This window comes from Erythranthe guttata, chromosome 14 (genome assembly GCF_056151865.1).
Source record: "Erythranthe guttata isolate IM_541 chromosome 14, IM_541, whole genome shotgun sequence".
NCBI lineage: Eukaryota > Viridiplantae > Streptophyta > Magnoliopsida > Lamiales > Phrymaceae > Erythranthe > Erythranthe guttata.
This window is the reverse complement of record NC_142546.1, coordinates 537,424-564,144: the sequence shown is the minus strand read 5'-3', so window position 1 is coordinate 564,144 and position 26,721 is coordinate 537,424. Positions and strand designations below refer to the sequence as shown.

The 26,721-nt window shown below is 36.7% G+C and overlaps 5 protein-coding genes across 9 annotated transcripts in view; 1 reads left to right on the top strand and 4 right to left on the bottom strand.

The window, feature by feature from the left end:
• LOC105961405 (superoxide dismutase [Cu-Zn]) overlaps positions 1-26,721 on the bottom strand; it is an 87,331-nt gene that overhangs the window by 9,431 nt on the left and 51,179 nt on the right. The window lies entirely within an intron of this gene.
• On the top strand, positions 1,237-8,050 carry LOC105961384 (kinase family with ARM repeat domain-containing protein). The gene is made up of 12 exons (XM_012985611.2): positions 1,237-1,276; positions 1,376-1,468; positions 1,581-1,670; positions 2,317-2,369; positions 2,523-2,598; positions 2,963-3,024; positions 3,107-3,185; positions 3,265-3,324; positions 3,423-5,075; positions 5,288-6,157; positions 6,628-7,749; positions 7,857-8,050. The coding sequence occupies exons 2-11, from the start codon at positions 1,421-1,423 to the stop codon at positions 7,732-7,734; spliced, it is 4,098 nt and encodes a 1,365-aa protein (XP_012841065.2). The 5' UTR covers positions 1,237-1,276; positions 1,376-1,420; the 3' UTR covers positions 7,735-7,749; positions 7,857-8,050.
• Positions 10,013-12,485, bottom strand: LOC105961395 (acyl carrier protein 1, chloroplastic). Its single transcript, XM_012985622.2, has 4 exons — positions 12,001-12,485; positions 11,399-11,491; positions 11,073-11,195; positions 10,013-10,391 (listed from the first exon to the last, which is right to left on the bottom strand). The coding sequence occupies exons 1-4, from the start codon at positions 12,061-12,063 to the stop codon at positions 10,269-10,271; spliced, it is 402 nt and encodes a 133-aa protein (XP_012841076.2). The 5' UTR covers positions 12,064-12,485; the 3' UTR covers positions 10,013-10,268.
• Positions 13,822-18,186, bottom strand: LOC105961373 (sodium/hydrogen exchanger 1-like). 3 transcript variants are annotated; one of them, XR_016029527.1, is made up of 16 exons: positions 17,805-18,186; positions 17,333-17,580; positions 17,110-17,228; positions 16,907-17,004; positions 16,650-16,706; positions 16,505-16,551; positions 16,230-16,424; positions 16,085-16,131; positions 15,944-16,010; positions 15,744-15,844; positions 15,556-15,657; positions 15,312-15,444; positions 15,158-15,220; positions 14,950-15,033; positions 14,339-14,734; positions 13,822-14,277 (listed from the first exon to the last, which is right to left on the bottom strand). XR_016029527.1 is itself a non-coding variant. In XM_088813029.1 (16 exons), exons 2-15 carry the CDS (start codon positions 17,528-17,530, stop codon positions 14,390-14,392), a joined length of 1,656 nt encoding a protein of 551 aa, XP_088669155.1. In that variant the 5' UTR covers positions 17,531-17,580; positions 17,805-18,186; the 3' UTR covers positions 13,822-14,245; positions 14,343-14,389. The 3 variants fall into 3 exon arrangements, 2 of the variants coding, with proteins under 2 accessions (XP_088669155.1, XP_088669154.1); XM_088813029.1 differs by having other exon boundaries at positions 13,822-14,245; positions 14,343-14,734; XM_088813028.1 differs by having other exon boundaries at positions 14,182-14,253; positions 14,354-14,734; positions 17,805-18,158.
• On the bottom strand, positions 20,329-25,188 carry LOC105961364 (putative serine/threonine-protein kinase At1g54610). 3 transcript variants are annotated; one of them, XR_016029544.1, is made up of 9 exons: positions 24,854-25,178; positions 24,005-24,584; positions 23,614-23,898; positions 23,197-23,514; positions 22,446-22,673; positions 22,260-22,360; positions 21,869-21,986; positions 21,074-21,462; positions 20,329-20,767 (listed from the first exon to the last, which is right to left on the bottom strand). XR_016029544.1 is itself a non-coding variant. In XM_012985593.2 (8 exons), exons 2-8 carry the CDS (start codon positions 24,413-24,415, stop codon positions 21,181-21,183), a joined length of 1,743 nt encoding a protein of 580 aa, XP_012841047.2. In that variant the 5' UTR covers positions 24,416-24,584; positions 24,854-25,188; the 3' UTR covers positions 20,993-21,180. The 3 variants fall into 3 exon arrangements, 2 of the variants coding, with proteins under 2 accessions (XP_012841047.2, XP_088669270.1); XM_012985593.2 differs by lacking the exon at positions 20,329-20,767 and having other exon boundaries at positions 20,993-21,462; positions 24,854-25,188; XM_088813144.1 differs by lacking the exons at positions 20,329-20,767; positions 24,854-25,178 and adding an exon at positions 24,683-24,795 and having other exon boundaries at positions 20,993-21,462.

Here is a 26,721-nt window from a genome sequence, read left to right as displayed (position 1 = left end):
ACAAACACCCCCTTGAGGTATAGTCAAATTACAAAACCCCCCTCTTGTTTGGATAATTACATCTACCCCCCTCAACTATGATTTTTTCTTAGACCTTCACCTTTATGGTGCCAAATTCAACATAGTCATCTAGATTCCGTGAAATGTGCTCTAATTTGTACTCGTTTTGTGTAAAAAATACAGTTTTTGATGCACCACAAACTGATATATACAAGCTAAAAATCACATATTATGATCATCTTGCTTCATAATGTAGAGTTTAAATAGGATAAAACGGGTACAAAAGTGATAATACGCCATATAATCTCGAAGATTCCACTAAATTTGAGGAGTTGAGGGGTGGTTGTAATTATCCAAACAAGAGGGGTGTTTTTGTAATTTGACCATACCTCAGGGGGTGTTTGTAATTTACCCATAATAATATTTCAACTAAACAAATAAACAAACATAAATGTAAATTATACACATTAAAAAAAATAAAAATTGACAGCATCTTCTTCCCGTAGCCAAACCCCACCCCCTCCCCAACCAGCACCACCACATCGATACCCCAACCCCGCCACCCCAACTCTTCCTCCCCATCAGCACCGCGCCGGCGCGACTTCACCAACGGCGCGATTTTGATTTCTCCTAAAAGGAAGAGTCGGCGAAAAAAAAAAAAAAAAAAAACTCAATTTAAATATCTCAAAGCCCTTCGCCGGAGGATTATTGGGGCGAGTTTTGCTTCGATTATTTCGGATTTGTATCATATAGTGGAAGGGTGAATGGAGATACAGTGGAAGGGGCAATCCTAGACGGCAGGGGAAAATGGTAAGGCGGCGGCGTAGCGAAGGTGATGGGTCATGGGAGAACTGGGGTTTAACATTACAGTGGTGGTTGGTTTGAGGTGTAGTGAAGAAGAGGGCTTTTCATAAACTATGAGGGACTGAAGTGATAATTTGGAAAATTTTGTTTTGGGCTTATAGGAATTTTGGGGGTGAATTTGTAATTTTTTAAATTTCTAGAAGGGATTTTAAGTCTTTGCCGGTCAAATACTACAACCCAGTCTCACAACCCGCGCGTGCGACGCACAATAAGCAATTAGGGACTTTATTAGCTCTGACAAATTTTTACAGGGGGGTTTTTGCTAATATTTTTAATACGAGGACCTTTTTAGCAATTAAAGATTACACAGGGGTGGTTCTTGCAAAAAACCCTAATTAAAACTCAAATTGAGAAACAAGAAAAAGGATTTGAAAAATATTTCAAATTTTGTTTGGGTACTGTTTGGCTACAGGTAAACTATATCCCCTTTTCATTTATCGTAAATTTGAATTTTCAATCAGTTCTTTCTCCCTCCTCTCTCTCTCTCTCTAAACTCGCTCATTCACACCAGAGAAATTTTCAAATCTGATTGGCTCAGATTTGAAGAAGCGCAAGCATGAACAACTACCATATCTATGAAGCCATCGGCCGCGGCAAATATTCGGTAAATTTGTAATTCAATTGCTTGTTCTAGCTACGAGAAAAATTCTGCTTATATTAGGGTGTGAATCTCAATTTGTTAACTGTATCTCTTCGAAATTTTACAATGGCGACAGACTGTGTACAAAGGAAGAAAGAAGAAGACAATCGAGTATTTTGCGATTAAGAGTGTGGATAAATCTCACAGGAGCAAGGTTCTTCAGGAAGTAAGCATTCGTACCAACAATTTCTGCCACCGTTGATTTAAATTTTTTTTGGGTAATTCGAACTGCTGATCTGATTCATACGCCCAGTGTAATTCCTAAAATTTGTGCAATTGTAGTTTCTGTTATTATAATATTAGCTGGCTGATTTAAGTAGACGGCGAGTAAAAATATAGTTTATTATCTGGTCCTTCCCAAAATCGAACAGTTTGTATGATTATTTTTTATATCTCCTGCTTAGGCCCGTGTTTCTAAATGGCGCACTTGCAGAGCTGCAAATGCAGGTTCTGGCCTCGGTTTACTGGCTACCAGGGTACCCATATTTATACTTACCGGAAAAGTTCCTTAAAATCCATAATCATAAACCTATTAACCTTATCAGTGACTCTATTTAAGTATGTAAGTCTTCTTTTTCAGTTTACGAGCCGCTTGTCAATTAGTGGAGCATCTCATAACAAAGAGTAGATTGAATGCAAGTGTTTTAAAAATGATTTATTATATACACTTTTGTTTATGGGGATTCTATAGTAGAGGAATCCACATAATTACAAGAACTCAAACTGTCAGCCATAAATATGTGAGCTACTTCCCCCTTTGTTATTGATTTATTTCTGAGTTATTAATGTTTTTAGTTATATTTTGGTTACAGGTGAGGATTCTTCACACCCTGGAACACTCTAATGTGCTGAAGTTCTACTCATGGTAAGGATGCTACACGACAATATGAAACATTCTTTCATTTGGCAGATCAAGTACAAATTGGGCTCATTGAATTACGAAATGCTAGAAAGAGATGATGCCTTAGTTGGATTCGTTTATTCTTACTCCTTTTTTTCTTGTTGACTGACAATGTAGGTACGAGACATCAGCTCATTTATGGTTAGTGTTGGAGTACTGTGTGGGGGGAGATCTAATGACTTTATTGCAACAGGTGATTGATATTTTAACTAGTCGTGTATCACAATTTGTTTTGACTGCATCAAGATGCTAATGAATATCAACTTGTTTTATTTGAGACCCCTAAAAAAGTGTAACCTGTCTCTGAATAAAAGCTGCAATAAGATCCATATTTCTTTATAAATTTGTTTACAAATTCCTTGTCCTGGTATTTCTCCAATTTTTTTTTTGGTTTGCTTTGTCACTTGAAAGTTAAAACTGTGACTGTTAATCAACTTCATAATATGGATTGGAGAGTTCTCCTTTTAAATACTGTTCTTACCGACCTTAAATTCTTTTTTGAACCTTATTGTTTAATATCTATTGTGTTGAACATCGGTTTCATGGCTGATTGGCAGGATGGTAAGCTTCCTGAAGATTCAGTATACGATTTGGCTCATGACCTTGTCAGAGCTCTGCAGTAAGACTTAGCGTTTTGCATCAGACTTCTTGTTCATTGTTGTAACTAGATGATTTTCAATTACTAATGACCTCATAAATAGGTACTTGCATTCAAAAGGAATTATTTACTGTGACTTGAAACCATCAAACATTCTACTGGATGAAAATGGACGTACAAAGGTATTATGTTTTCCCTCCTTCACATAGATGAAGTGTTCTGGAAAATGCTGACAAAGATCTCTTCTTAATGTTACTGCAGCTATGCGACTTTGGATTAGCAAGAAAACTAAGTGACATATCCATGACCTCTGCTTCCCAGGTGAGTTTTCAAGTCAAACAACAAGCTGAGACAATATATTAGTTTTTTTCACTTTTTCCCTTTAATCTACTATTCACAATTTTCGTTTTCCTCTGTAGTTACCTCAAGCAAAGCGTGGAACTCCTTGTTACATGGCTCCTGAATTGTTCCAAGATGGAGGAATTCATTCATATGCTTCGGATTTCTGGGCTCTTGGTTGTGTGCTATACGAGTGCTATACCGGAAGGCCTCCATTTGTTGACAAGGAGTTCACTCAGTTAGCAAAATCAATTCTTTCAGATGCAACTCCTGCTCTTCCTGGATCTCCAACCCGCCCGTTTGTGAATTTGATAAATTCTTTATTGATCAAAGATCCAGCTGAAAGGATACAATGGCCCGAACTATGTAGTCATGCTTTCTGGAAGACAAAGTTTATTCCATTGACATTACCTCCTCAGCCTGCTTTTGATAGTATGATTGAGCAGTCTTCAGAACCACATCTGACAGAGCGCAATGGAGATAGACCTCTTCGAAACAAGATCCCACCCAGCACCGGTGGGAAAGATTCAAGAACTCCCAGTAAACAAGACGAAAATTTCACTGCTGGAATGAAAGGGGAAGAAACACTGATCAAGGGTAGCGGCCGTAAAACTCAAACCAAGCCTTCTGGAAGAATAGCCGATGGAAAGCACAGGGGTGCTTCAAATAATATGGGTGGTGCGAATCTCCTCCGGCTTTCCAGAATTGCGAAATCAAACCTGCAGAGGGAAAATGAGAAAGAGAACTATCGAAGGCCGTTGCCTAATAGCTCTAAGAATGAGGCAGAAGTCAAAATTGAAAACAATGACATGGAACTGGATTTTGATGAGGATACACAAGATGAGGGGCATGATGAAACTGAAGGGTCTGACAGTGCATCCGCTACTGCTGCAGATAATTTATCAACTCCAAGCAAGCATGAGGGGAATCTTGAAGAAATGAATAACATATTAAGCCAGTCAGACTCATCAAATGTGGTTGACACACCTTTACTGGATGATTCAAAAGCACAAGAGCAAGAATCAGAAGACATGGAAGTCTGCCCAGCAGCAGCCACAACACCTGGTGCTAGTCCTCAACTGAAGACTCCAAGGGTCAAAGATGTTTCTGGGCGGGCCCTTGACTTTGAATCCGTAAAATCATCTTCAGACCTCTCAGAGGTGCTATGGCATCCATCCGATCTCTCAGTTAGGCCAGTAATGCCAAGCAGAAAAACTGATAAAGGATCAGATGCATTGCCTCCCCTTCCATTTCATGCATTTCCTCCACCTGATTTTACGAAAATGCCTAAGGATAAATTGGATATTCTGTATAACAAAATTATAGGTGTCTTGAACGGGAATGTTAATGGCGAGAAGCAAAATGTTATTAGATACCTTGAGATGTTAAGCACTAATGCCGATGCTGCCAATATTTTGACCAATGGGCCAATAATGCTAGTTCTTATAAAAATGCTAAGGCAGTCAAAGGCTTTGGCTTTGCGTGTACAAATGTCATCACTTATAGGCCTGTTGATTCGCCATTCCACTTTTATTGGAGATGATTTGGCAAATTCTGGAATTTTAGGTGCTCTAACCGATGGCCTAAGGGACAGACAGGAAAAAGTGAGAAGGTTTTCTATGGCTGCTTTGGGTGAGTTGCTCTTTTACATATCTACTCTAAACGATCCAGCTAGGGATAATAATCCCCAGGAATCTCCTTCCAAAGACGGCCGACCCTCTTCTAGCTGGCAGGTTAGCTTCTTCAGTACTGCCATGACTTTGGAACGTATTAATCTGTCTGTGTAATTTCTTCCTTTGCCTCCATATAACTGAATCTAATATTAAGAGCTAATACATTTATGTCCACTTCTATCTTTTATCGATATTGTCTTCTAAGTGTTTACACTTTACACTTGTTACCATTATTGCTGTATTGATATGATATTTCTGTGCAACTTTCTCAGGTCCCTAATTCATTAATCTCTTTGATTTCATCTGTCTTACGGAAAGGAGAGGATGATCTTACTCAGCTTTATGCTTTGAGAACGATTGAAAACATTTCCAGTCATGGAGGATATTGGGCCACTCGTTTCACCAGTCAAGACGTCATTAACAACCTTTGTTATATATACAGGGCTCCAGGAAAACAAGAAACCATGAGATTCACTGCAGCGTCATGTTTGGTGCGTCTGGTTCGCTTCAGCCCACCTAGCATTCAACAGGTTATGGAGAAACTTCCTCTGAAGGAGATTGCTTCCAGTCTTTTTAAGGGCAATCAACGTGAGCAGCAAATCTGTTTGAACCTCCTAAACATGGCAATGTTTGGAAGCCATTTGCTGACAAATGTTGGGCGTCACCTTCTTCCCATAATGGAAGACAAGAGTCTTGTTCCATCTCTCTTGTCTCTAATTGAGCAGGGAACCGAAGTTCTGAAGGGAAAGGCACTCCTCTTTGTGGCTCTACTTTGTAAAAACGGGAAGCGATGTCTCTCGCACTTTTTTTGCAATGCAAGATTACTATCAGCTGTGGATAGGCTTGCAAAAGAGAGAGATAAATATGTTCAGCACTGCCTAAATGCTTTTGTGCATGTTGTGGTGTCAACTCTACCAGGTTTGCTGGAAACTATAACGGGAGATATTCAGCAACTTATGGGAGGCAGACGCCATGGGCCAATTGGTAGTCTCATCAGTCGAAGTTCTCCAAAGAACAGTATTCATTTCTTTCCTGTGGTTCTCCATCTCTTAGGAAGCTCTTCATTCAAGAATTCAGTAGCCTCTCCACAGGTTCTACAGCTCGTTGCAAATCTACTTAAACTGACAGAGGTGCCTTTCCAGGTAGATAATACATTTCATATATTTCTTCTTAGTTATGCATCACCTTCCATTGCACTAGGAAATCAATACTACATAGAAGGGATTCTCCTACTTCACATGATCTATGTTCACCTTCAGTCCAGCCACTTATTTCAGCACACTCTTCCTTGCACTAGTTGCCCATATTCATTATTTGAACATCTCTTCAAATAAATTGTACTATGATATAATGCGTTGTATCCTTATTATATCTGTAGTTTGATGGGATAATTCGGTCTTTAACTGCATTCTGACCCGGATTTATTTCTTTGGCTTTTGTAGTTATTTTTTCTGATATTTTTGTCAAGGGCTTGTGTTTATCTTATTGAACACAGAATTCAAGCATGTTACAATTACATAAACCTTGCTTTCTCCACTATTTGGGTTTACTTCGTAATATGCAACGAGGTAACATTTTGCTCACTGACATCTACTTTATTATTTGATTTCAGGGCAGGGATGACTTTCAGATAACTCTACTACGAGTGTTGGAATCAATCTCGGAGGATCCAACATCAATCACAAATAACCCCATCGTCTTCATCCACCAGATTCTTCCCAGCCTGGCCGCTCTATATAAAGGAAACAAAGATGGAGATGCCCGGTTTTTATGCTTGAAGATTTTCTTTGATGTGATGGTCCTTTTCCTGGATGAAGCATCAGAGGATCGAGAAAGGTCCGAAGATTTGAAGTCCGTGTCTAATGTTCATTTCCTCCCGCTATACCCATCTTTCATTGAGGACGAAGACCCCATTCCTATGTATGCTCAGAAACTGCTTGTGATGCTCATCGAGTCGAATTACATTAAAATCTCAGACATTCTTCACATGAAAGCAGTCTCGCAGTGCTTCGAATTTCTTCTGGGAGATTTTTCGACGATAAATGTCAGCAATGTAATGCTTTGTCTGGCTCTAGCATCGGCCCCAGAACTCGAAACCAAGATTATATCCCAATTAAAAGTAGTGAGAAAGATTGGTAATCTTTTAGAGTTTGTTTACGCAAAGGAGATGGAAGATTTCATCGAGCCAACACTTGGTTTGTGTAAAGCTTTCCTCTTGCGCTCGATAAGCTCCAGGACAGGTTTTGTCTATGCAAAGAATCCCACACTCTTACACGATGGCTTTAATGAAAGCACTACTGACAATCAACAGTGCATCAAAGATATAGTAGACTTCGGCAGCAACGTGGGAGTCTTGCTAGAACTGAGCAAGTTATGTGAGGTCAATATTGCTGACCTGGCGTCGGAATGTTTGGTTTTGTTATTCAAGTCGGCTCCAAGAGAAGCAACGATGCACTTTCTAATGAATCTGTACAAGGTCTCTTTGTTACTTGAGTCGGGGATTCATGGTAGTATCTCTCATTTGGTGGTGGAGCGAATTCTGCACGCTCTCGGCTTTTCTTGTCGGCAGTATTTGCTGAATGCGATGATCCTATCCATTTCTTCATCTGAGCTGGCGAAAATTGATGCAATTGTTTCGAGTCTTAAAAGTTCTAGCGTAAAAGGTGTTGCTTATGCCTCTTCCCAGGTGGCTCTTGAGTTACAGAGAGTACCTCGCTAGCTTTCAGTTCTCGAGGTTTGTGTTGCTCTCTCTCTCTCTCTCTCTCTCTCTCTCTCTCTCTCTCTCTCTCTCTCTCTCTCTCTCTCTCTCTCTCTCAGCTGTTTGATTATCTGTCTTCGTAGGAACTACAATAGTTGCTGAGATAAGCAGGAGTGACATTGCTGGAGGTGTGCATCAGCTGTATCAGAGCAGATGGTGACAGTCTTTGTTCATGCTTTTTTATTCTTTCATTATTATTACAGTACCTATGTAATATTGTTTTGTATCATAACGAAATATTTTGAATGGCAACACCATTTCTTCTTCGACCATCCAATTTTTGTTATCATGCATATATCTCACTCTGGTAAATAGTGTTGTCTTTCGGTGGGAAAAATTCAGTTTTCGTCCCTCAGTTTGCAACAATTTTACATTTGGTCCCCATGTTCATAAAAAATCACATTTGGTGCCTCATATTTAATAATTTCAACACTTTTAGTTCTTCACGTCAATTTTTCGTTAGTAATAATGGAATAAAGCTTGTACCCATGACTGCCTTAACTGACGAACTAACAATAAATTGATGGAAATGATCAAAATTATTAAATTCTTGAAACATGAAGGACTAAATGTTAAATTGATGCAAAATTCAGGGGTGAAAAATGTAATTTCACTCTTTCGGTTACTGATTAAGGATTAATGAACTTGTAAGATATGAAAAATTAATATATGATATATCTTTTCTATTTATTTATAATTAGAAAATTTTCAAATTATATTAAAAACGGAATTTGAATCATAAATCAGGAAAAGGACAAGGCCTCGAAATAAAGTTGTTGGTCTAACGAACACTTTTATTCTACGGTGTAAAACTGTGAAGAGTTGCCCACCTAATCTATTATGTATGTAGCTTTGACAGAATTGCACACTCTAGAGCTAGAGTGTGGAATAATTGCCAATAATTTCATTTGATTTAAAGAAATAAAAATTGGTTTAGACTTGCTACACCTCGTTGATCTTTAATTTTCATAAGCACACAAACACGCACACACCCACATTGGTGTGTGCTTTCTCATTTTCCTCCATCACGGGATGGAAAAAAAAAGGAATCATGCGCCAATCAAGCTAGCATTTCAATCTCATATTTCAAGAAATTATTACCAAATTCACTACCAAACAACCTTAACCTCTCCCCCTCCACCTGTCCTCCACATGCAAAATCCCATCACACACACACACACTGACACACACACACACACACACAATATATATAATCAACTCCCCAATGATCACAAATTCATGTGGCACTTTATAACCCCAATAATATCTATTGATTTCAAAAGAACCCTTTTTTACATTTCCTCAATCATAGTGTTTATTTTGATCAAACTTGTTCATCCCACTATATATATCAATATATATACTACTACAATGGCTTCTTCCTTAGTATTTCTTGCAGCAGCCATTACTACAATCTTTGCTGTGGCCTCCTCACCCACACTAATAGCTTCATCATCATTGCCTCAACTACTCTCACCTGAAATTGCTCCTCTCTTGCCTTCCACGCGGGGCGACCCGGCGGATCCTCCGACGGGTTCTTTTATGCCCACAATACCATCCTCTCGTAGCCCGCCCAACCCGGATTTAACGGGTCTCGATACTGCATTCGCCCCGTTTGGCTTGTTGCAAGAATCGTCTGCGGTTTCTCGAATTTTAGTGAAAGGGTTAGGATTTGGTGCTCTTCTTTCTAAGGGGTTCTTGTGTTCTTGGTTATTGGTGGTTTTCATTGTGTGAGGTACTCATTTTTTTTTCCAGCATTGAAGTTTAATTTGTTTTTGTTTCTTCCTACTTTCTAGTGTATATGATAGTGCATGTAATCATTTTCTTATGAACTAGCTAGTGTAAATTGCTTATCTTTTTCAATAATCCACTCTTTATTATGTTTTTGTTTAGCTAATACATTTCTAATAATTAGTTATTAATTATTAAAAAAAATAATAAAATACAAGATAAATTTTTGGGATGAGTTTCTTCAATTTTTTAGAGGCAAAAGTGGGAATATGGGTTGTAATCAAGTGGAGTTGCATGTGAAAAGGGACCCCATTATTACATAAATATACTCATAATTCAAAATTCTCATGATTGTGTCAAATGATATTTCACTACAGTTTACAAATGTAGTATCTAAAAATATTACAATTAAATCTTTAATAAATAAACAAATTATTATTTTCCCAAGTTAACACCTTACCTTAGTTGTTCATAATTTACCGATATTCGATCAAAACATATGCCGGCAGAAGCAAAATTTAGAACATACTATATAAAGACCGGTCGAAGTTCTAACACGAAAATGCAAAGACCAACAAGCTTAGTTCTTCAAAAGAAATAAAAAAAGTCTCGAAATAAATAGAGATAATAAGGTTCATTCTAGCCAAGGTACTCAAGTTCGCTCGATATAACAGGCAACATAAGATATTGCGGAAAAAAAAAGGAGAGAAAAAACGAACAAACTTTTTCTAGCAAAGCTAAGTAAAAGGCTTAATTATTTTCTTCTAGTTCTTCTCCAAGAGCTTCTCGATCAGATCAGCAGCATCTTGAACGGTGGCGATGCTCTGTGCGCTTTCTTCTTCGACGCTGATTCCGAACTCCTCCTCAAGTCCCATCACAATCTCAACCTATATGGAGATAAATATTTGTTATGATTGAATTTTACGGCAATTTAAAAAGTTAAAAGTGCAAAAAAAAAAGCAAAAATAAGAATCTTTCACAGGTTTAATAATAAACGGAGTGCAGAGAAACCTGCCAACCAAAAAATGAGAAATGAGTCTATTCGAAATGTGAAGAATGAGTGAATTTTTATTCTTCAAAGAGGATTTTTTGACAGCATTTGGTACATCAGAAAAGCATTTTAGTTCACGATTGTTATAGCAAGATTAGAGCATTTACGTCGAATAACTCATTACCAGAAACTCGTAAACATGTTCAAAAATGGGATTAGCGAAAAAAGTTGGATTAGAGCAGGACGGCATTACCAACATCGCATTATGTTCTGTTATGGCGGTTACAAAAGCATGTTTCATATATACTAGACAAGTAAATTTGTGATCAAATACGAAGGAACTCTTATATGCCATTATATTATATTCATGAAAACATATATGTCATTACATTTAATATCACTTGATATTATGCAATAACAACACAACGATGCCATTTAGGTGGTGTAATATACAGGTTTACAGATTGATCTGGTATCAACATACTGAATAGTTGATATTTCGTGCTGAGTACCTAACTAAAGATTTTAATTTACCGAATGTACCACAGCATTGTAATATAACAACATAAGAATTTACCGTGTCAAGAGAATCGGCGCCAAGTGTCGCAAACTTCGAGTCACCAGTGACATCACGGTCAGCTGGAAGAGCCAATTGCTTCTTCACAATTTCAACAACTTTCGTCACCGTCTCTGGCTTCGCCTGCATAACAGAGAACCATTTTCGAGTTGTTACAAACATCATTAAGTCAAAGTAAATTGCATGTTAATGAAGATTTAACAAACCAAAACAATTTCGGTTCTTTTTTTTTGTTTTCGATAAAAAAAAATTCACGATTTTGCACGAGACATAATCAGTTTAAACAATGAATAAAAGTAGAGACGGATAATTAATAATCATCATACCGCACAGGCAACACGGAAACGAAGGGCAGGCAGCTTATGAGAAGAGAAGCCCTTTCCACTCAATGGAAGTGATGCCTTCCTCAAATTCGAGACCTGCTTCGATCGAAAAAGTTATAATTACCAGCGAAACAATTACAAAATAAAATGAACCTCTTCAGCACGATAGCAATAAATAATCAAATTGGTATGTGACAATCAAAATAATTTCAATATTTTGCATTTTATTTAGAAATCCATAACAAAATCAGAGCTCAAAAACTATCTTTTTGTACAATAATCAGTAGATCAGAAAAAAATCGACAACATTGAATCATGAAGATTTTTGAAATGGAAATCAATATATAAACTATGCAAAACACAGATTTACATTTAAAAAAAAAAAAAAAAATTCACAAGTCACGATCCAGCTGAAAAAGGATCAACACTAATTACTATTGAGTCAATTAAAAACAAAGGTAATGGATCAAACATCAGAGATTAGAAGAATGAAAGACGAAATCTCATACACAGATCTATACTGAACACAATGTATATAACCATATATATATATATATAAAACACACAATTAATTCATGAAAAAGAAAAATTAAAAAAAAATGAACCTGGTTTTGCTTGGAGAAAGAAATGCAGGAGAAGGAGACGGAGGAAGCAGTAAAGGAAGCCATTAGTGAAGTGATAAGAAGAAAAATGGATCTGATAAATTGGGGGAAGAAGAGAAAGAAAGGGTGGCGGAGAGCACGAAGAGTGTGCTGTATCAAAATTTGGTAGCAGAAGAAAGTTTTTAGAGAGAGAGTGAGATGAGTGAGAAAGGCGGAAGGTTTTATGCTGTTTTATAGGCACTTTTTTCTTCACTTTTTATTTATTTATTTAAATATATATTTTTTGCTATTTATTTTCTTTCTTTGCTTGTATCGAAATAGGGGGTGTTTGGATGCAAGTTTAGGGTGGGGGGGGGGGGGGGGGGGGGGTTGGGTTGGTGTTGGTCTAGGGTGGGGGTGGGTGTACGACGGCGGACAGCGGCCGGCGGGGCGGTTGTAGGGGGTTAAATTCTTGCCCACCTGGCTGAAAGAGTTGTCAATTTCTAGGTAGTTAATATTGAAGTGGTTTTTCCAATTACCATTTTTCTTGAACAATATTATAAATTGTTATAATTATATGGTAATTGTAAATTACTGAAAGTATAATAAATTTCAACTTTTTAATCCAATATATAACATTTTAATATGTTTTTAATGAAAATACAATATATTTTCAATAATATTCAATATTAATTAAAAAAAGGAGTATTATTTAGGGATTTTTATATATTTTATTTTTCTTGTTTGGTTTAAATAATAATGCATTTCCTACATAACCTCGATAAATTAATAAAATTGCTTAAATAATAATATATCTATGTCCTCGCTCAGTGTAAACGTATTAAATTATTAGTTCGATGGTTTAATATTTCACTAAATTAATAGAATTTTATCAATCCAATTGTATTAATTTATAAAAATTTAATTTACAATACAATTTTAATCTTCTTTTTATTTTCAATCTCTTGCATATGTAGGCTTAGACTATTGCACGTTTTAAAATATATTTATATACGAATGTACAAAAGGAAATAGAGATGGAACAAAGTTAGGAAGAAAGTGGTTGAGCAGACTCTAGTTCTTGATGTCAAGCCCTTACAATTAATTATTATTATTTGGACATTTTGCTTGTTCACTTAAAATTCCTCAAAACTCTGTGAATTTGCATTTGGCCCTCAATAACTTTTTTTTTTTTTGAGTAAATTCAAGTCCATTGCAAGGGGAAATAGGGGCAGGGCCGGTTCTGAGGGGAGGCGAAGTAGGCGGTCGCCTAGGGCCCCCGAATTTTTGTAAAAATTTAGGGCCCCAAAATTTTTTTTATTCCCTTTATATATTAGTATTTATTTAAAAAAATATATATTATATGTATAATTATTGCGAACTCAATGAATAGATATTGATCAACGATTTTTACTTATTTCTATAATTCCTCTAATCATGGAGCCCCGAATTATAATAGTACATTAGCTATTTATCTTTCTATATTTACACTTGTTTTAGTGCCCACTTGATGAAAATTATCGTTAAAAAAAATCGGGGGCGCTGCCCCCGAACCCCCGGAAATATATAGTCTTGCCTCTAGCTATATACCTTATAAAAACGAGTTCACATAGATTTTATCATCTTTTTAGAAAGAGTTTTAACGTAGATTGTAGAAGGGTCCCATTTTTCAACCATCTTCAAGTCTCGCCTAGGGCCCCCAAAATCTCAGGAACGGCCCTGAATAGGGGTGGGGGGACTCGAACCCTAGACCGTTACCCTATTGGTAAAGGCTAGGTACCAACTCTCCTAATGAGGGTTGGTAAATAACTACTACAAGTATAATAGGGTGGTAAATTACAAGTATAATAGGGTGGTAAATTACAACCACCTCCCAAATTAAAGTCTATTTATGAAAAAATCCCTCATTTTTGAGAAATTACATCCAGCCCCTTGTAGTTAGTAAATTTCTAACATCCACTTCTCTACAAAGGGTGCTAATTAAAACCAGCAGGTGGTATGTGTTGCTAACAATGATATACACAAACATTCGGTGTTTCTGCAAAACCGGGCCGGGGTAAAAAAAAAAAGAAAAAAAAAACCTGACGTAGATCACAAGTACAGTAGTCTTCGCAGTTCCGAAAACTGCTCAACTCGTATACTGGATCATTAAATTAAACAACCTATATACTAATCTAGACCCTCGTAACCGGACACAAAAACGAAAAACGAAAAGAACTTCGATTATTGGATTCGGAGTAGACAGACCAAAAATGATTGTGTTACAAACCTGCAACATGCAAGTATACCATCAGATTTTGGCTTCAAATCACCAAAAAAATTAAAAAATAATAATAATAATAATAAATTAAATTTTATTTACCAACCTGCTGTAACAAGACAAGGCTGGTGAAATATTCAAATGGAAACGCCGTCACATTTCGGCTTCTCCATGCCACCAATTATTATGCATGCTTTGTTCAGTTGGAGATCCCGGTACATACGGAACGAAGCCACGCCCACCAAAAACGGGGCGCATGAATGAATCATCGAATTTTCTCCAGTAGTAGTGCACAGTGCGTGTCGGTGTGGTTAATAGCATTCGTAAACTGCTCGGGCGAACCAGATTCCGACCTTCTCCACGAGTTTCTAGAGCTCCATTGTCGTCAAATAGTTCGGATACAGAATCCTGACTTTCGCCGAGCAATGGCACCGTGAAGGACATAGGCGTCCCGGGCATCAATAATCTCACTAGAGGCTTTGTTATCAAACCGAAGACCTGCATTGACACAAAGCCCAACGGAAATAAGCCAAAAGCGTCTAAAAAATCGAGTATTTTTTTTTTCGTCTTGATAGTTTTATCTCACATGTGATTAATTATCTTATGTTTGGAATTAGTGATTATACAATCATCGTATTGCGTAGGTTGCTATATCATGGGCTTGAAATCTAAACTCCAAAAAAACGAACTTGCGGGAGTTTAAGATGACTTACCACAGTGCTGAAGAGAACAACCGTAATGGTACTCGTAATCAAGAGCGCGTTCCCGTGTAACTGAGTGTGACCATCTCTAGTAAACTGCACAAGAAAAATTAACAAAGTAGGATAAGTATTTAGTAATTAGTACTAATTATTGTCAAGTTTTGTGTTAGAATACATCATAAGTATTTTATTTGAAGTTAGATAGAGTGTGAGATTTTACCTGGTTGTAAGCAAGGGCCATCGATACAGCGCCTCGCATAAGGCCGGCCCACCATATCGTAACCTATTCAAGTAACAAATTTGCAATATTAGTAATTAGTTGTCCCGTGTAAAACTTTTTCACTCGAAACGGGAATTATAGAGCGAGGTCGTACTTGCTGCTTAAAGTCGATTTTTTCAGACTTCTTGGTCAAATTAGACAAAAATGACAAGGGAAAAACGAAGGCTGCTCTGCCAGCTAGAACCAATCCCAGTAGAGTTGCACTGACGGAAAGCGAAGTTTTGGGGCTGAAAAATGAAAGAAATCATCAACTTTACGTAAAATCCCGATTTAGTTATATAGCTGAAGACGATATTACAACGAGTAATTTTCATCTTTGTGTGTATGTCTACATATACCTGTCACTGACGACCCTCCACTTCTCCATGTCGAGAGCATCCATGCCAACATAAAGAAATATAAATATCTCGGCAACAAATGACAATGTCGCGAAAGTGTGCCTGCATTTTCGTCGACGATATATTTCAATAAGAAAAAAGCGAAGATGCATATATGAAAGGAAGCAGATCTTGAGGTGTTGTCATACTTAGTGGTAACTCTCGAATTCTGCGTCACGTTATGCCAGGTGTAGTGTGACATCACAATCCCGCAGAAGAAAACGGTGAGGATGCCGCTTAAATAGAATAACTGCAGCATCAACCTTTGCGGTTAGAACGAGAGTTCAATCCAACGACTCAAATTCCTGCACTTATAAAAAAAATTCCTCGAGAGTTGTCGGAAACTTACTTCTGCCAACATATATGATAGGTAAGCCATGAGCATCATTATAGCAACTTCGCGATCGGTGGAGTGCCTGTAATTAATTCCTCGGAAATTTTAATTTCATTTTTAAATGTTTGTTAACAAATTACGGGTAATGTGACAGACCTTCCGAAATAGAGCTTCTTTATGATGTATGCGCTGAGAAGTCCAGCCTGCAGCAGAAGAGAGATGTTTGGTATTCGAAATAAAAGTACTCGAAAAACGTAGATGCATTCATCGGAGAGAAAGAAAAGGAAGACAGACGACTCACTACAACTCCCAACACAGTGCTTGAGATAAATAAATAGATAAAATTTCCGAGTAGTTTTATAGCCACACCGGCACTGAGGTCTGACAGGTCAAAATTCTGGACTGCGTTGAAAAGCACCACAGATGTTGCGTCATTTACAACGCCTTCTCCAAATACTAGACTGTAGAGTAATGGTGTCTCGTCCTGACTTAGAACCTGCATCATTATAAATATTGCATCAGTGGATAAAGACGGGAATGAAGATATCAACAGAGATTAAGTGTAGATCAATTCACCTGCAATGTGCAAACGGAGTCTGTCGCAGCAAAAATAGCTCCAATTGCTGGAAACAAGTGAGTCCCTTTAGAAGCAGGTTAAGGTGATGTTGAAATAAAAATGTGTGTGTGTGTGTGTGTGAGAGAGAGAGAGAGAGAGAGAGACCAAGATAATCTCCAATAGCGAGACCAACATTCATTCTCTCGAAGAAGGCAATAGCACCTGGAACAACAACCAAATGAGAATTATCCCTTCTTTTTTCTTCTTAGTCAAGAGCATCTCTTCATGGATTCCTCCAAAGAATAATTTTCAGTTGTGATGAAATGCACGACAATTAAAAATGAAGCAAACGTGAAAGTCAAGAGACATAGTTTCGTTCTTTGCAGAAACGACTATCTATCCTTTATATGAACCAACCGTACCTAATGATATGACGATGAAGGATATCAATGTACCAAGTGCTCCAAACAGCATTATAGTCATGAAATTCCGAAAGAACTGCTTCTTTTTAACCTGAAACCTGATCAATCGATCAAGCAGATAATGTAACTCAAAATCACCAAAAACACTGCTTTGTAGATAAAATAAACGTAATTTGAATTCACAAAGCAAAGTCGAAGCTCACCCAGCGTTAAAAATGATTGGAGGGAGTAGATAAATGAAGAAAAGATCTTCGCTGAACACCAGAAGATGCGAGCTTTTCCCTCTACTTGTAACCAGAATTAGAATTCCAGTAACTACACCCTATCGTTTAAGTTAATGCCAATCACTTAAAATGTCGAAACACATCATTAAAACCAGAAACCACTTAAAGTAAATACCATATCTATATGGAGCAATCGACTTACGATTATAAGTGCGGTGATCGATTCGTTCATCCAGCGATTTTCTTCCAATAGATGGCCGATCACAATGCACGCGCAGAGGAGCGTGACGAACAATGCAATCGCGACCACCGAAGCGTGGTCGGAGGTTGACAGATAGTTCGCCGCCGTCCTTTTCATAGTTTCCGAACCAATCCCCATTTTGTCCATAGTTAAATTCATCGAAATAATGTTCGGAAGCTACACAGATCAGCTAAAAATGGTGAATTATCCTGCAATAACAACACAATTAAATTCCGATAATTAGCCTCTATATCGATTATCGACGATTATTCTCGATTTCACGTTCATGCATTTTCGAAACCTCTCCATACAGATATATCATAAATTTGTAGTCTCAAAATCAATTATTTATAATTTTCTCGGCTTCGATTCAACAAAACTACATTAACTTCAGCAAGCCAACGAACCAACCAAAGGCAGAGAGCAAATTTACCGCGGAGTTCGAGAAAAAAGCAAATCAAAATCCGAAATTCGAAACTCCGCGCACAAATGCAAACCTAAATTGCCGATACGAAAAGTGCTTTTTTATGTTCGAAGAAAAAGCACTTTTCCGCCTAAAAAGCTGGTAGAAATGAGTCCAAGGCAACAGCTTAATAATAAAGCGGGGAAACGGAGCTCCAACCGAACACGGATTTGAATCCGTGCATTTTTAGAAAATTGCGTGATAAAGAAAAAATTGAAGAGATTTTCCAAATAAATCACGAGTTTTCAGGGCGGCTTTGAAAAGTTCCTCTTCAACGGGAAGAAGAAAAGCTGTACGTACAGTCTACATACAGCTTGTGAGAGTGAATAACGATTGGGAATCTATTAATTATATTCTATTTATTTATTTACTATTATATATAAAATATTAAAATTAGGAAATTTACACGTGGAGCCATGGGTGAAGTTTTTGAATGATCTCAACCGTCGGATATATTTCCTTATATTTAGCAGTAGGAATAGAGAAAACTGAACGGTTCAATCCAAATAAATAATTTCATAAATATGAGATTATTCCTTTTTTCTTTTTCTTTTTTGGATATTTTTTTTTTTTTGTTAATTATGGCTTTTCTATTTGTACATAAGTTTTAATTTGAATTTCTCACTCTGTCGCTGACTAAATACAACTTACTAACAACTATTCATTACTGGACATATTTATTAATCTTTATTAGGAATATACTTCATATGTTCTCAAATAGGTATCGTTTTTTCATCTTTACACAAATTTTAAAAATTTCAATAAAATATATCTTGATTTTAGAGAAATATAAATTGTTAGACTAAAACACGTACTTTTTAATTAATGCGGTGAGTGTTGGCCATTGAGAGTTAATAATTAATAGGATAAATTACAACCACCGCTTGAGGTATGGTCAAATTACGAAATATATCAACCTTTTCAATCACTGAGATTCTTCGGACGAGAAGAGATCTTCGCCTACAATATCAAGAAAAGCAAAATTCATGAAACAAATTAATGTAAATTGACAAGAGGGGGTAGTTTAATTAGCTACTAACACCGTGTTTGGGATTAGATTTGTGATAAACAAAGAGGAGTGTTTGTCACACAATGTTCAGTACGAGGCCGACACTGTTCGCCTTTCTTTCGTCATCATCAAAGCCGATGTTTCATGGCATTACACCGATGACGACGTTGATCTTGAGGTAACAATTTTTTTTTTGTTTCATTAGCTGGTTTGTATGTATTGGATTTCTTGATCTTGTTTGATTTCAAAATGTGTGTTGTGTGTTCAACATGAGTTGTTAACTTGTTTGTTGATGAATATATCTGTTGATTATGCTTGCATTGGATCTGCAAAATTTATGAAAGACATGATACTTTTGTTCGAGTTCTCCATAAAACGATGAAAAACAGGGCCTAATTGTAAGATTCTTTAAAAAAATTCTATTATGCTTAGCTTCTAGATTGTTACTAGAATGTAAATGCTTTATAGAACCACTCTCAACCATAGAATTACACCAATCATATCGTCAGTTTGGGAGGTGGAATACTATATATAGAAGTAGAATTTTATTTATATAACAACCAAGTAAATTTGTAAATTCAGTAACAGCTATATGTTCAGTATATCGAAATCAAACATAAAAGAGATCTTTCTAAATATACTTAGAGCCTCCCAAACCGGAGGATTGACGAAACCTGAAACTATGTTGCAGATTTTCGTAACAGGGTTGTTTTTACACTTCTTCTGTCTGTAGAATATAACATTGCTAAGTATATGCTTACGTGATGACATGAAGAAATCTCTTTTGAATGGTTTATATGTTATCATAATATTAATTCGAAAAGAAAAAACTAAAATTTTGGAACCAACAGCCGGCGGATACAAATTAAAAGAAGAGATTCTCATCCTTTAAAATTTTGTTACAATCTCCAAACCATATTTTCGCATTATAATTGTCATTTATCCATCCATTTCAAGGGTATTTGAGTAATTTAAATTCTCAACTAAATCCTAATATCCTTATTTTCCTAATAGACGAAAAAAACAAACTATTTTAATAATTTCAGAAAAATAAAATTATGTTTATTTTTTCTCTCTTAAAGAATTGTGCCCTGGTCATTGTTATTTGGGGCTAAGTGTAACCGTAACAAAAATTTTGAATAGGTAATTTGTACCAGGAATCGTAGTAAAAAATGGAAATTTTATAAGGGATGGAGTCTATTTTGTCCTTATAAATATTAAAATAGACTTATTTTGTTAATAAATAAAAAATTATACACGTCTGACTACACTAAATCATGTCCAATTAATTATGTCAAGCAATTTACAGTTAATTATTGTAATTTTTAATAAAATTTAATATGATATGTGATTGGATCCGTAAATATCATGATCATTTGTCTGATTTTTCAATTCACAAAAATTTTCCAGCCGTGTTATTTGCACTTTCAATAAAAAAGGATAGAATAAAATAATCCAATAACATATTACTAAAACAATTTAGCATTTTATTTGTAAAATGACACTTTTTTTTAGTTTGTATTAGGACTCATTATTATTATATAAGTGATATGTCTATTGGTACAGCCCAATAGACCCATATTTACTGGGCCACATACCCAATTTAATAGCTATTTCTACGAAAGTCCAATCACATCCGAATAAGGTTGAGCCCGATAAATTGATCTCGGCCCAATCAATAAAGTATAAATACAACTTAAGTTCGTTTAATGAAGGTCCGCTATTATTATTCAATCAATTCTTCTATTCGAATTCTCTCTACAATTACCGATTATCCGCACGTCTGACTTGACTTGAGCGTCGGAGGGGTTTCCGCCGGATCAACCCCGGGCCTAGTTCACGTGTTTTTTGTTCGCAGGTATCTCAGGGCCATCTAGCACGTTAGAAGTGATCCACTTTGCTCTCCCAGCTCCCTCGATCTCAACTAATTAAAGTGATATATTTTTAGCATCATCACTAAGAAATTTAGTTCTAAAATACAACTATTAGCATTTATTATTAAATATTAATTTTTAACGAAAAACATTTTCAACAAATTAACTAATACGGTTACTATATAATTAAAAAACCACACAATTTTTTTTCTCAAGCATATCCTTTAAATGTAATTCTTCATTTGCCATTGAAAAAGTAAATGGAAAAATTAACGTACACAAGAATCTTCTCATGCCCCGAAAAAAATAATAAATTTTTAGTCCGAACAGAAATACGGAAATAAAACATAATTTACCTCTCCAACCGAATCGATTTTTTTTTACCGCCTCGAAAAATAAATTTGAACCTCCATGCACCAAACGATATTTTACATGCTAATCTTTCTCATTATTCAGAATCAAATTAATTCTTATCTTTTCGATGTTCCTTCTTTGATGGCTTCGATTTTCTTCTAGGAGCACCACCACCCGCAGAAGCGGGGTCCACGAGTGGGCCGGACCAATTTTGAATGGGATCTTTAGCGTACGAAAAATTCATAGAGGTAAAAGGTACGTCGGGTGGGTCAAATGTTGGGTCAATGTGATGCGATAATCCTAACGGAAAACCAATTCCTCCATCTTGGTGTGGCGGAGGAAATTTTTCGCTCTTGCTCTTCGGATTTCCGTGCGTAATCAGTCGTCGCCTCTGTTTTACATCAGCAAAAGTAAGTTTATATAAATTCACTAAAATTAATAGTAATGTTTCATGAACAACAAAATGTGGTGAAATGAAATATGATGTATAAGGGGATTGAAAGTTTTATTGCATTCAGCACCACTGTGTTTTTTCTAAATGTTAAAGAACCCCCCATGTTATTTTATTGGCAAAAAAACCCCTCGATTCAATTTTTTTAGCAAATTACCCCAAGAAATAACTATTTAAACTCTACTATTATAAAGGCAGTACTCACAAAATGCAGAGGGCAAATTCATGTTAATTTGTTATTCGTCAAGAGCAGTAAAAGTGTTGTACGATTTCGATATTAAAGACTCGAAAAAAGACGGTTAAATTAGAATATACGGAGTGAAGTATATTATTTAGAAAGACGTACATCGATATTCGTTTGCAGCTCAGCATTCGCTTCAGGAGCAGGGTTCGCCCGCATCCCCCTATCACGTGTTCGTGTTTTCTTCGCAGCATCGGTCTGAGTTTTACCAGCAGCTCGTAACCTACAATTCGCACAATTAATCAATTAATTAGGTCTTATTTAATATATGTTTGGTTACTGCAATAATCCTTTGAACCGGCCCGTAATTAATGGCAAATTGAGCACTTAACTTGGCTTTGTTAGTGATTACTATCAATTTTCTTTTCTTTTATTTTTTCCAGTTATACAATTGACTTCTCATAAGACTACATAATCTTATCTTGGAAACGAAACGAAACGAAACGAGACCCTAATGAATGCAAGGCAATGTAGGTAAAACGATTATTCTCCGTACCTTCGAGCTTCTTCATCACGGCGCTTAGCATCCATCTCCTTACTCGGAGGATATTTCGGAAGGCTAGATGGATCACAAGCATAAGGCTTCGTTGTAAAGAACTGTAATAAAAAAAAAATAATAAACCATAATCCCATAAAATAAAAAATTAATAATAACAATAATAATAATAATAGAGAGGTTTACCTCACTATTTAGTGCATCTGTGGCAGTTAAACGGTCACTTGGATCGATTGCAAGTAAAGTGTCGATTAAAGGCAAAGACGATGACGGAAAATCTTTAAAAGTCTCTTTTATGCATCGTTTATATGACTGTTGGGATTTGAATATGGTTGCATGCGGAAGCTTCCATTTTTTCCAATATTCTTCCGACGGAGAACCGCATAGCTTGAAAATCCTGTGCAGCTGTTCCACCTAAGCACCGTTCGTAGCATTATAAGTATGCATGTAAAGCTACGAAATTGCAAAATACCATAACGAAACAAAATACAAAGCAGTGGCTATAGAAAATACCCTAAGGCCACGTTTGGTTGGGGAGATTAGCCATGATTAACTAAATAATTAGACCTTGTTTAACATTTGGTAAACCCAATTACTTCTCGGGTTGACTCGAAAATATTATGTTATCCTTTTAGGGAGTTTTTTTGTTGGACGTTCTGGATTTCGATAAAAATAATTGGGTTTTCACTTTTCATTATATTGTTTAACCTTATCTTAGCTGATTCTATCTTGGCAACCAAACGAGCCCTAAGGTAACTTCAAGATTTCCTCTATAACATAACGAAACCCCAAATTTACCCAAGAAAACAATTGCACCATAATGCAGTAGAACAAAACGCATACATAGGCTGCTACAATCATTCAATCAATTTTCATTTTTCTGTTTTTTTTTTGGCACAACTTACTTTTTTCGGTAAATGCCAATAAATTTCGTTACCTCTGTTCTCCCAGTCATGATGGGTTTTCCGGCAAATAGCTCAGCTAAAATGCACCCGGCGCTCCACAAGTCAACACCTACGCCATACTCGGTCGCACCAAAAAGCAACTCAGGTGGCCTATACCAAAGAGTAACCACACGACTAGTCATAGGGTGTTTGTTATTAGGGTCAAAAGTCGAAGCCAGTCCGAAATCGGCAATCTTAAGAACCCCTCCATCATTAATTAGCAGATTCGACCCTTTAATATCACGATGCAACACATGCCGATCGTGACAGTGCTCGAGGCCAGACAATAACTGATTCATGTAGCATTTTACCTATTGTAATCAATCAGATTAAAAACATTAGAAATTTAGACCAAGCCCGATTTTATTTATTTATTTATTAAAAAAAATAAAAAGAGAGACAAATCCCACCTGAGGCTCGGTAAACTTGACACCAGGGCTCGAAGCAAGACCAGCCAAATCATGCTCCATATAATCAAACACGAGGTACAAACTACACGACATTCTTGAAGTGACCAATCCTTGCAATTTCACAACGTTTGGGTGATCCAATCGGCGTAAAATCAGTATCTCTCTAGCCATAAACCTCACACTTTCGGGTTCCAAGTTATCGAATCTAACCTTCTTTAGTGCAACAATGTTTCCCGTTATCGTATCTCTAGCTTTATACACGTTACTATATGTACCTTGTCCGATCTAAAGAAGCACAACCATAAATAACAAAATGAGCTCAAGAAAGAATATTAGGACATAAAATAACATTAGGGCAAAAAATAAAACATAAAAAAATAAAAAATCTTGCCTTGTCAATTTTTTCGAATGAATCGGCTCGACGTGGGGTCCACCCATTGATGGCCTCTCCTGCAACAGCAGAGAGCCAAGACGGCCATCCGGCAGCTACTTGCTCGCCATGGATGTGCTTAGTGGGATTACTTAATCTTGGATTCGGCCTCGACCTACGAGACCTCTCACCTCTCGGCCGAGGGGCGTTTTCGTCTTTTCGCTCCTCGTCGTTTTTTCCGGCCCCATTTTGAACTCCACCTCCACCATTCTCCTCCGATTTACTTGCCGAGTTAACTACTACTTCTTTCTCTCTCCCGATTGATGGCACAGATAAATCTCTCTCTCCTCCATTAGCTTTCTGCCTCCCGACTACGAGTTCACCACTAGGTGGGCCGGTCGATCGAGCCTCTTTCCCGAAAACACACCCCATTTCGCAGAAGCACAAACCCTCATTTCTCACAGCATAATACACTATTGCACCACATCCAAAACCCCACCAAAGTATCACAAATCCTAAAAAAAAAATCGAAATTCCACAACGTACGAAAAAATCGAACTCCCACAGCAGATCAATCAACTAGAACTTAGTCAATTTGCACCTGAATAAATTCAATAGCAAGGCACCAAAATAACTTAAATTCAAGCAAATAACTCAAATGTAATGCAACTAATCGAGCAAATAAGCATTCAGATGTACATTTTCACGACGAATTGATTCAACACACTGTGATTAAAAACAACTGCCGCAATAAGAAACTGAAATCCCATAATTCAAGCAAGTCAAAAATAACAAGCTAACATAGCTACATGAAGCCAAAATCATAGTACAACAGTAGAAAGTATTTGTAGTAGAATTCATAACACTTACTTTTTTTTTTTCTTTCTTTTGCTTCTGGGATGGGAGAAGAAAAGATCAGACAGTAAACTAAAGTTCGCGAAATCGAAATCCAACTTTCCAGTTTGGTCAAAAAAACGAAAGTAGAGAGAAAAAATAATGTATATTTGTATTGCGTTAGTGTGAAAATGCGAGTGGGGAAAATGATCAAACAGCAGATCTGTGTGCTTGTGAGTTGTGAGTGTACGATTTGCTCTTATTTCTCGTCAAATAAAATAGAATACTTGAAGAGAGAGAAAGTGGAAATCTAGAGAGAGAGAGAGAGAGGGGAGGAGAGTTTGACCGAAAAATATATTACAGGTGTTTTTAACTTAGCACTTATGATTTATGAAGTCAAAAAGAATTTTACTCTTTAACTTTTACTCTGAACGTATAAAATACCATTGTGAACTCTAAAATAACTGAAAACAAGTCCATTTTTCTTGGAGATATCCGGTGGAGGCATTTTTCGACACATACAGCTTGACGATATCCGTGGAAAGCGAAAGGAGCTCGGGAGCCGTAAATATTTGGGAGGAGCATACCAACCTTGTCCCTTCTTTCTTGGAGAAAACGTGTAAACGTATGAAAAAGTGGACTGACGAACGTTGTACACACTAGTAGAGCCATGATTTAAAGTCTACGGGGCCAAATGTATTAAAAAAAAAATTATGAAGGAAGGCGCTGTTAATGATATTTATATATAATAATAAAGATTTGAGAAATGCGCGGGGGGTCATGGCCCCCTTTGGCTATATGCTGGCTCCGCCACTACTTGTACACATAATTACATATCAATATGTACGTGTTCTTATTTTTATAGATAGTTTAAAACCACCGTATGTTTTACACCAAATGCAGCATTTCATAGAAGACCGAGTTGAAACAAGTAGTCCACTGTTGACTCACCTGAAAAAAGTGGACCTGGATACTTCTAGTCCGGTCCAAGCCCAAATAGACTCCCCACCTTCATATGGGCCATTTTGGGCTCCTTCCTCCTAGCCCATTAGACTTGATGGTCCCAAAAATATTCATATTTGTAAATTCATATTTTTCTTAATAATAATAATAATAATAATAATAATAATAATAATAATAATAATAATAATAATAAGGGTAAATTCCACTTTACCCCCTTGTACTCTGCCCAAGACCTATCTTACACCCTCGTACTCTTAATTTCGTCGATTTACCCCTTGTACTTGTACAATTTCCCAATACAACCCTCTTCGTCAACTTTTTTCGATTTTGACTTTGACGCCATTTGTTCAAGAGTCAAAATATTGACGTAAATATTGAATTTTTTCGATTTTGACTCTCGAGACTAGAAAAGAGAAAGTTTCACACATTCATATATTTTTTTTCTTTACACTGGGTGGAATCGATCAATTTTTGGGTCTTGATTTTTACTAAGTTAGGGGTTCAATTTGGGGATATCTTGGAAGGTGAAGTGGTGGGAGAAGAAGAAATGACAATATTGACGGAGGAGAAACGATGCGTTATAGGCAGTGGCAATTTTGTAATTTACAGAGTTCACCTAACGGCGTCAGAGTCAAAATTGTCAAAAGTTGAAGGAAAGGGTTGTATTGGGACATTGTACAAGTACAAGGGGGTAAATCGGTGAAATTGAGAGTATGAGGGGGTAAAGTGATTCTCAGGCAGAGTACAAGGGGGTAAAGTGGAATTTACCCTAATAATAATAATAATATATGATTCGAATATAATGAATAACTACTCAAGTGTCCCCGTCGACAATTTCCTACTGTAGATTGAATTCTACATGGTATTGCAGGATAAGGAAAAAGAATCCTATATATATGGTGCGGTGATCCACCACCTGTTTGATTGTTTGCCTAAAAGAG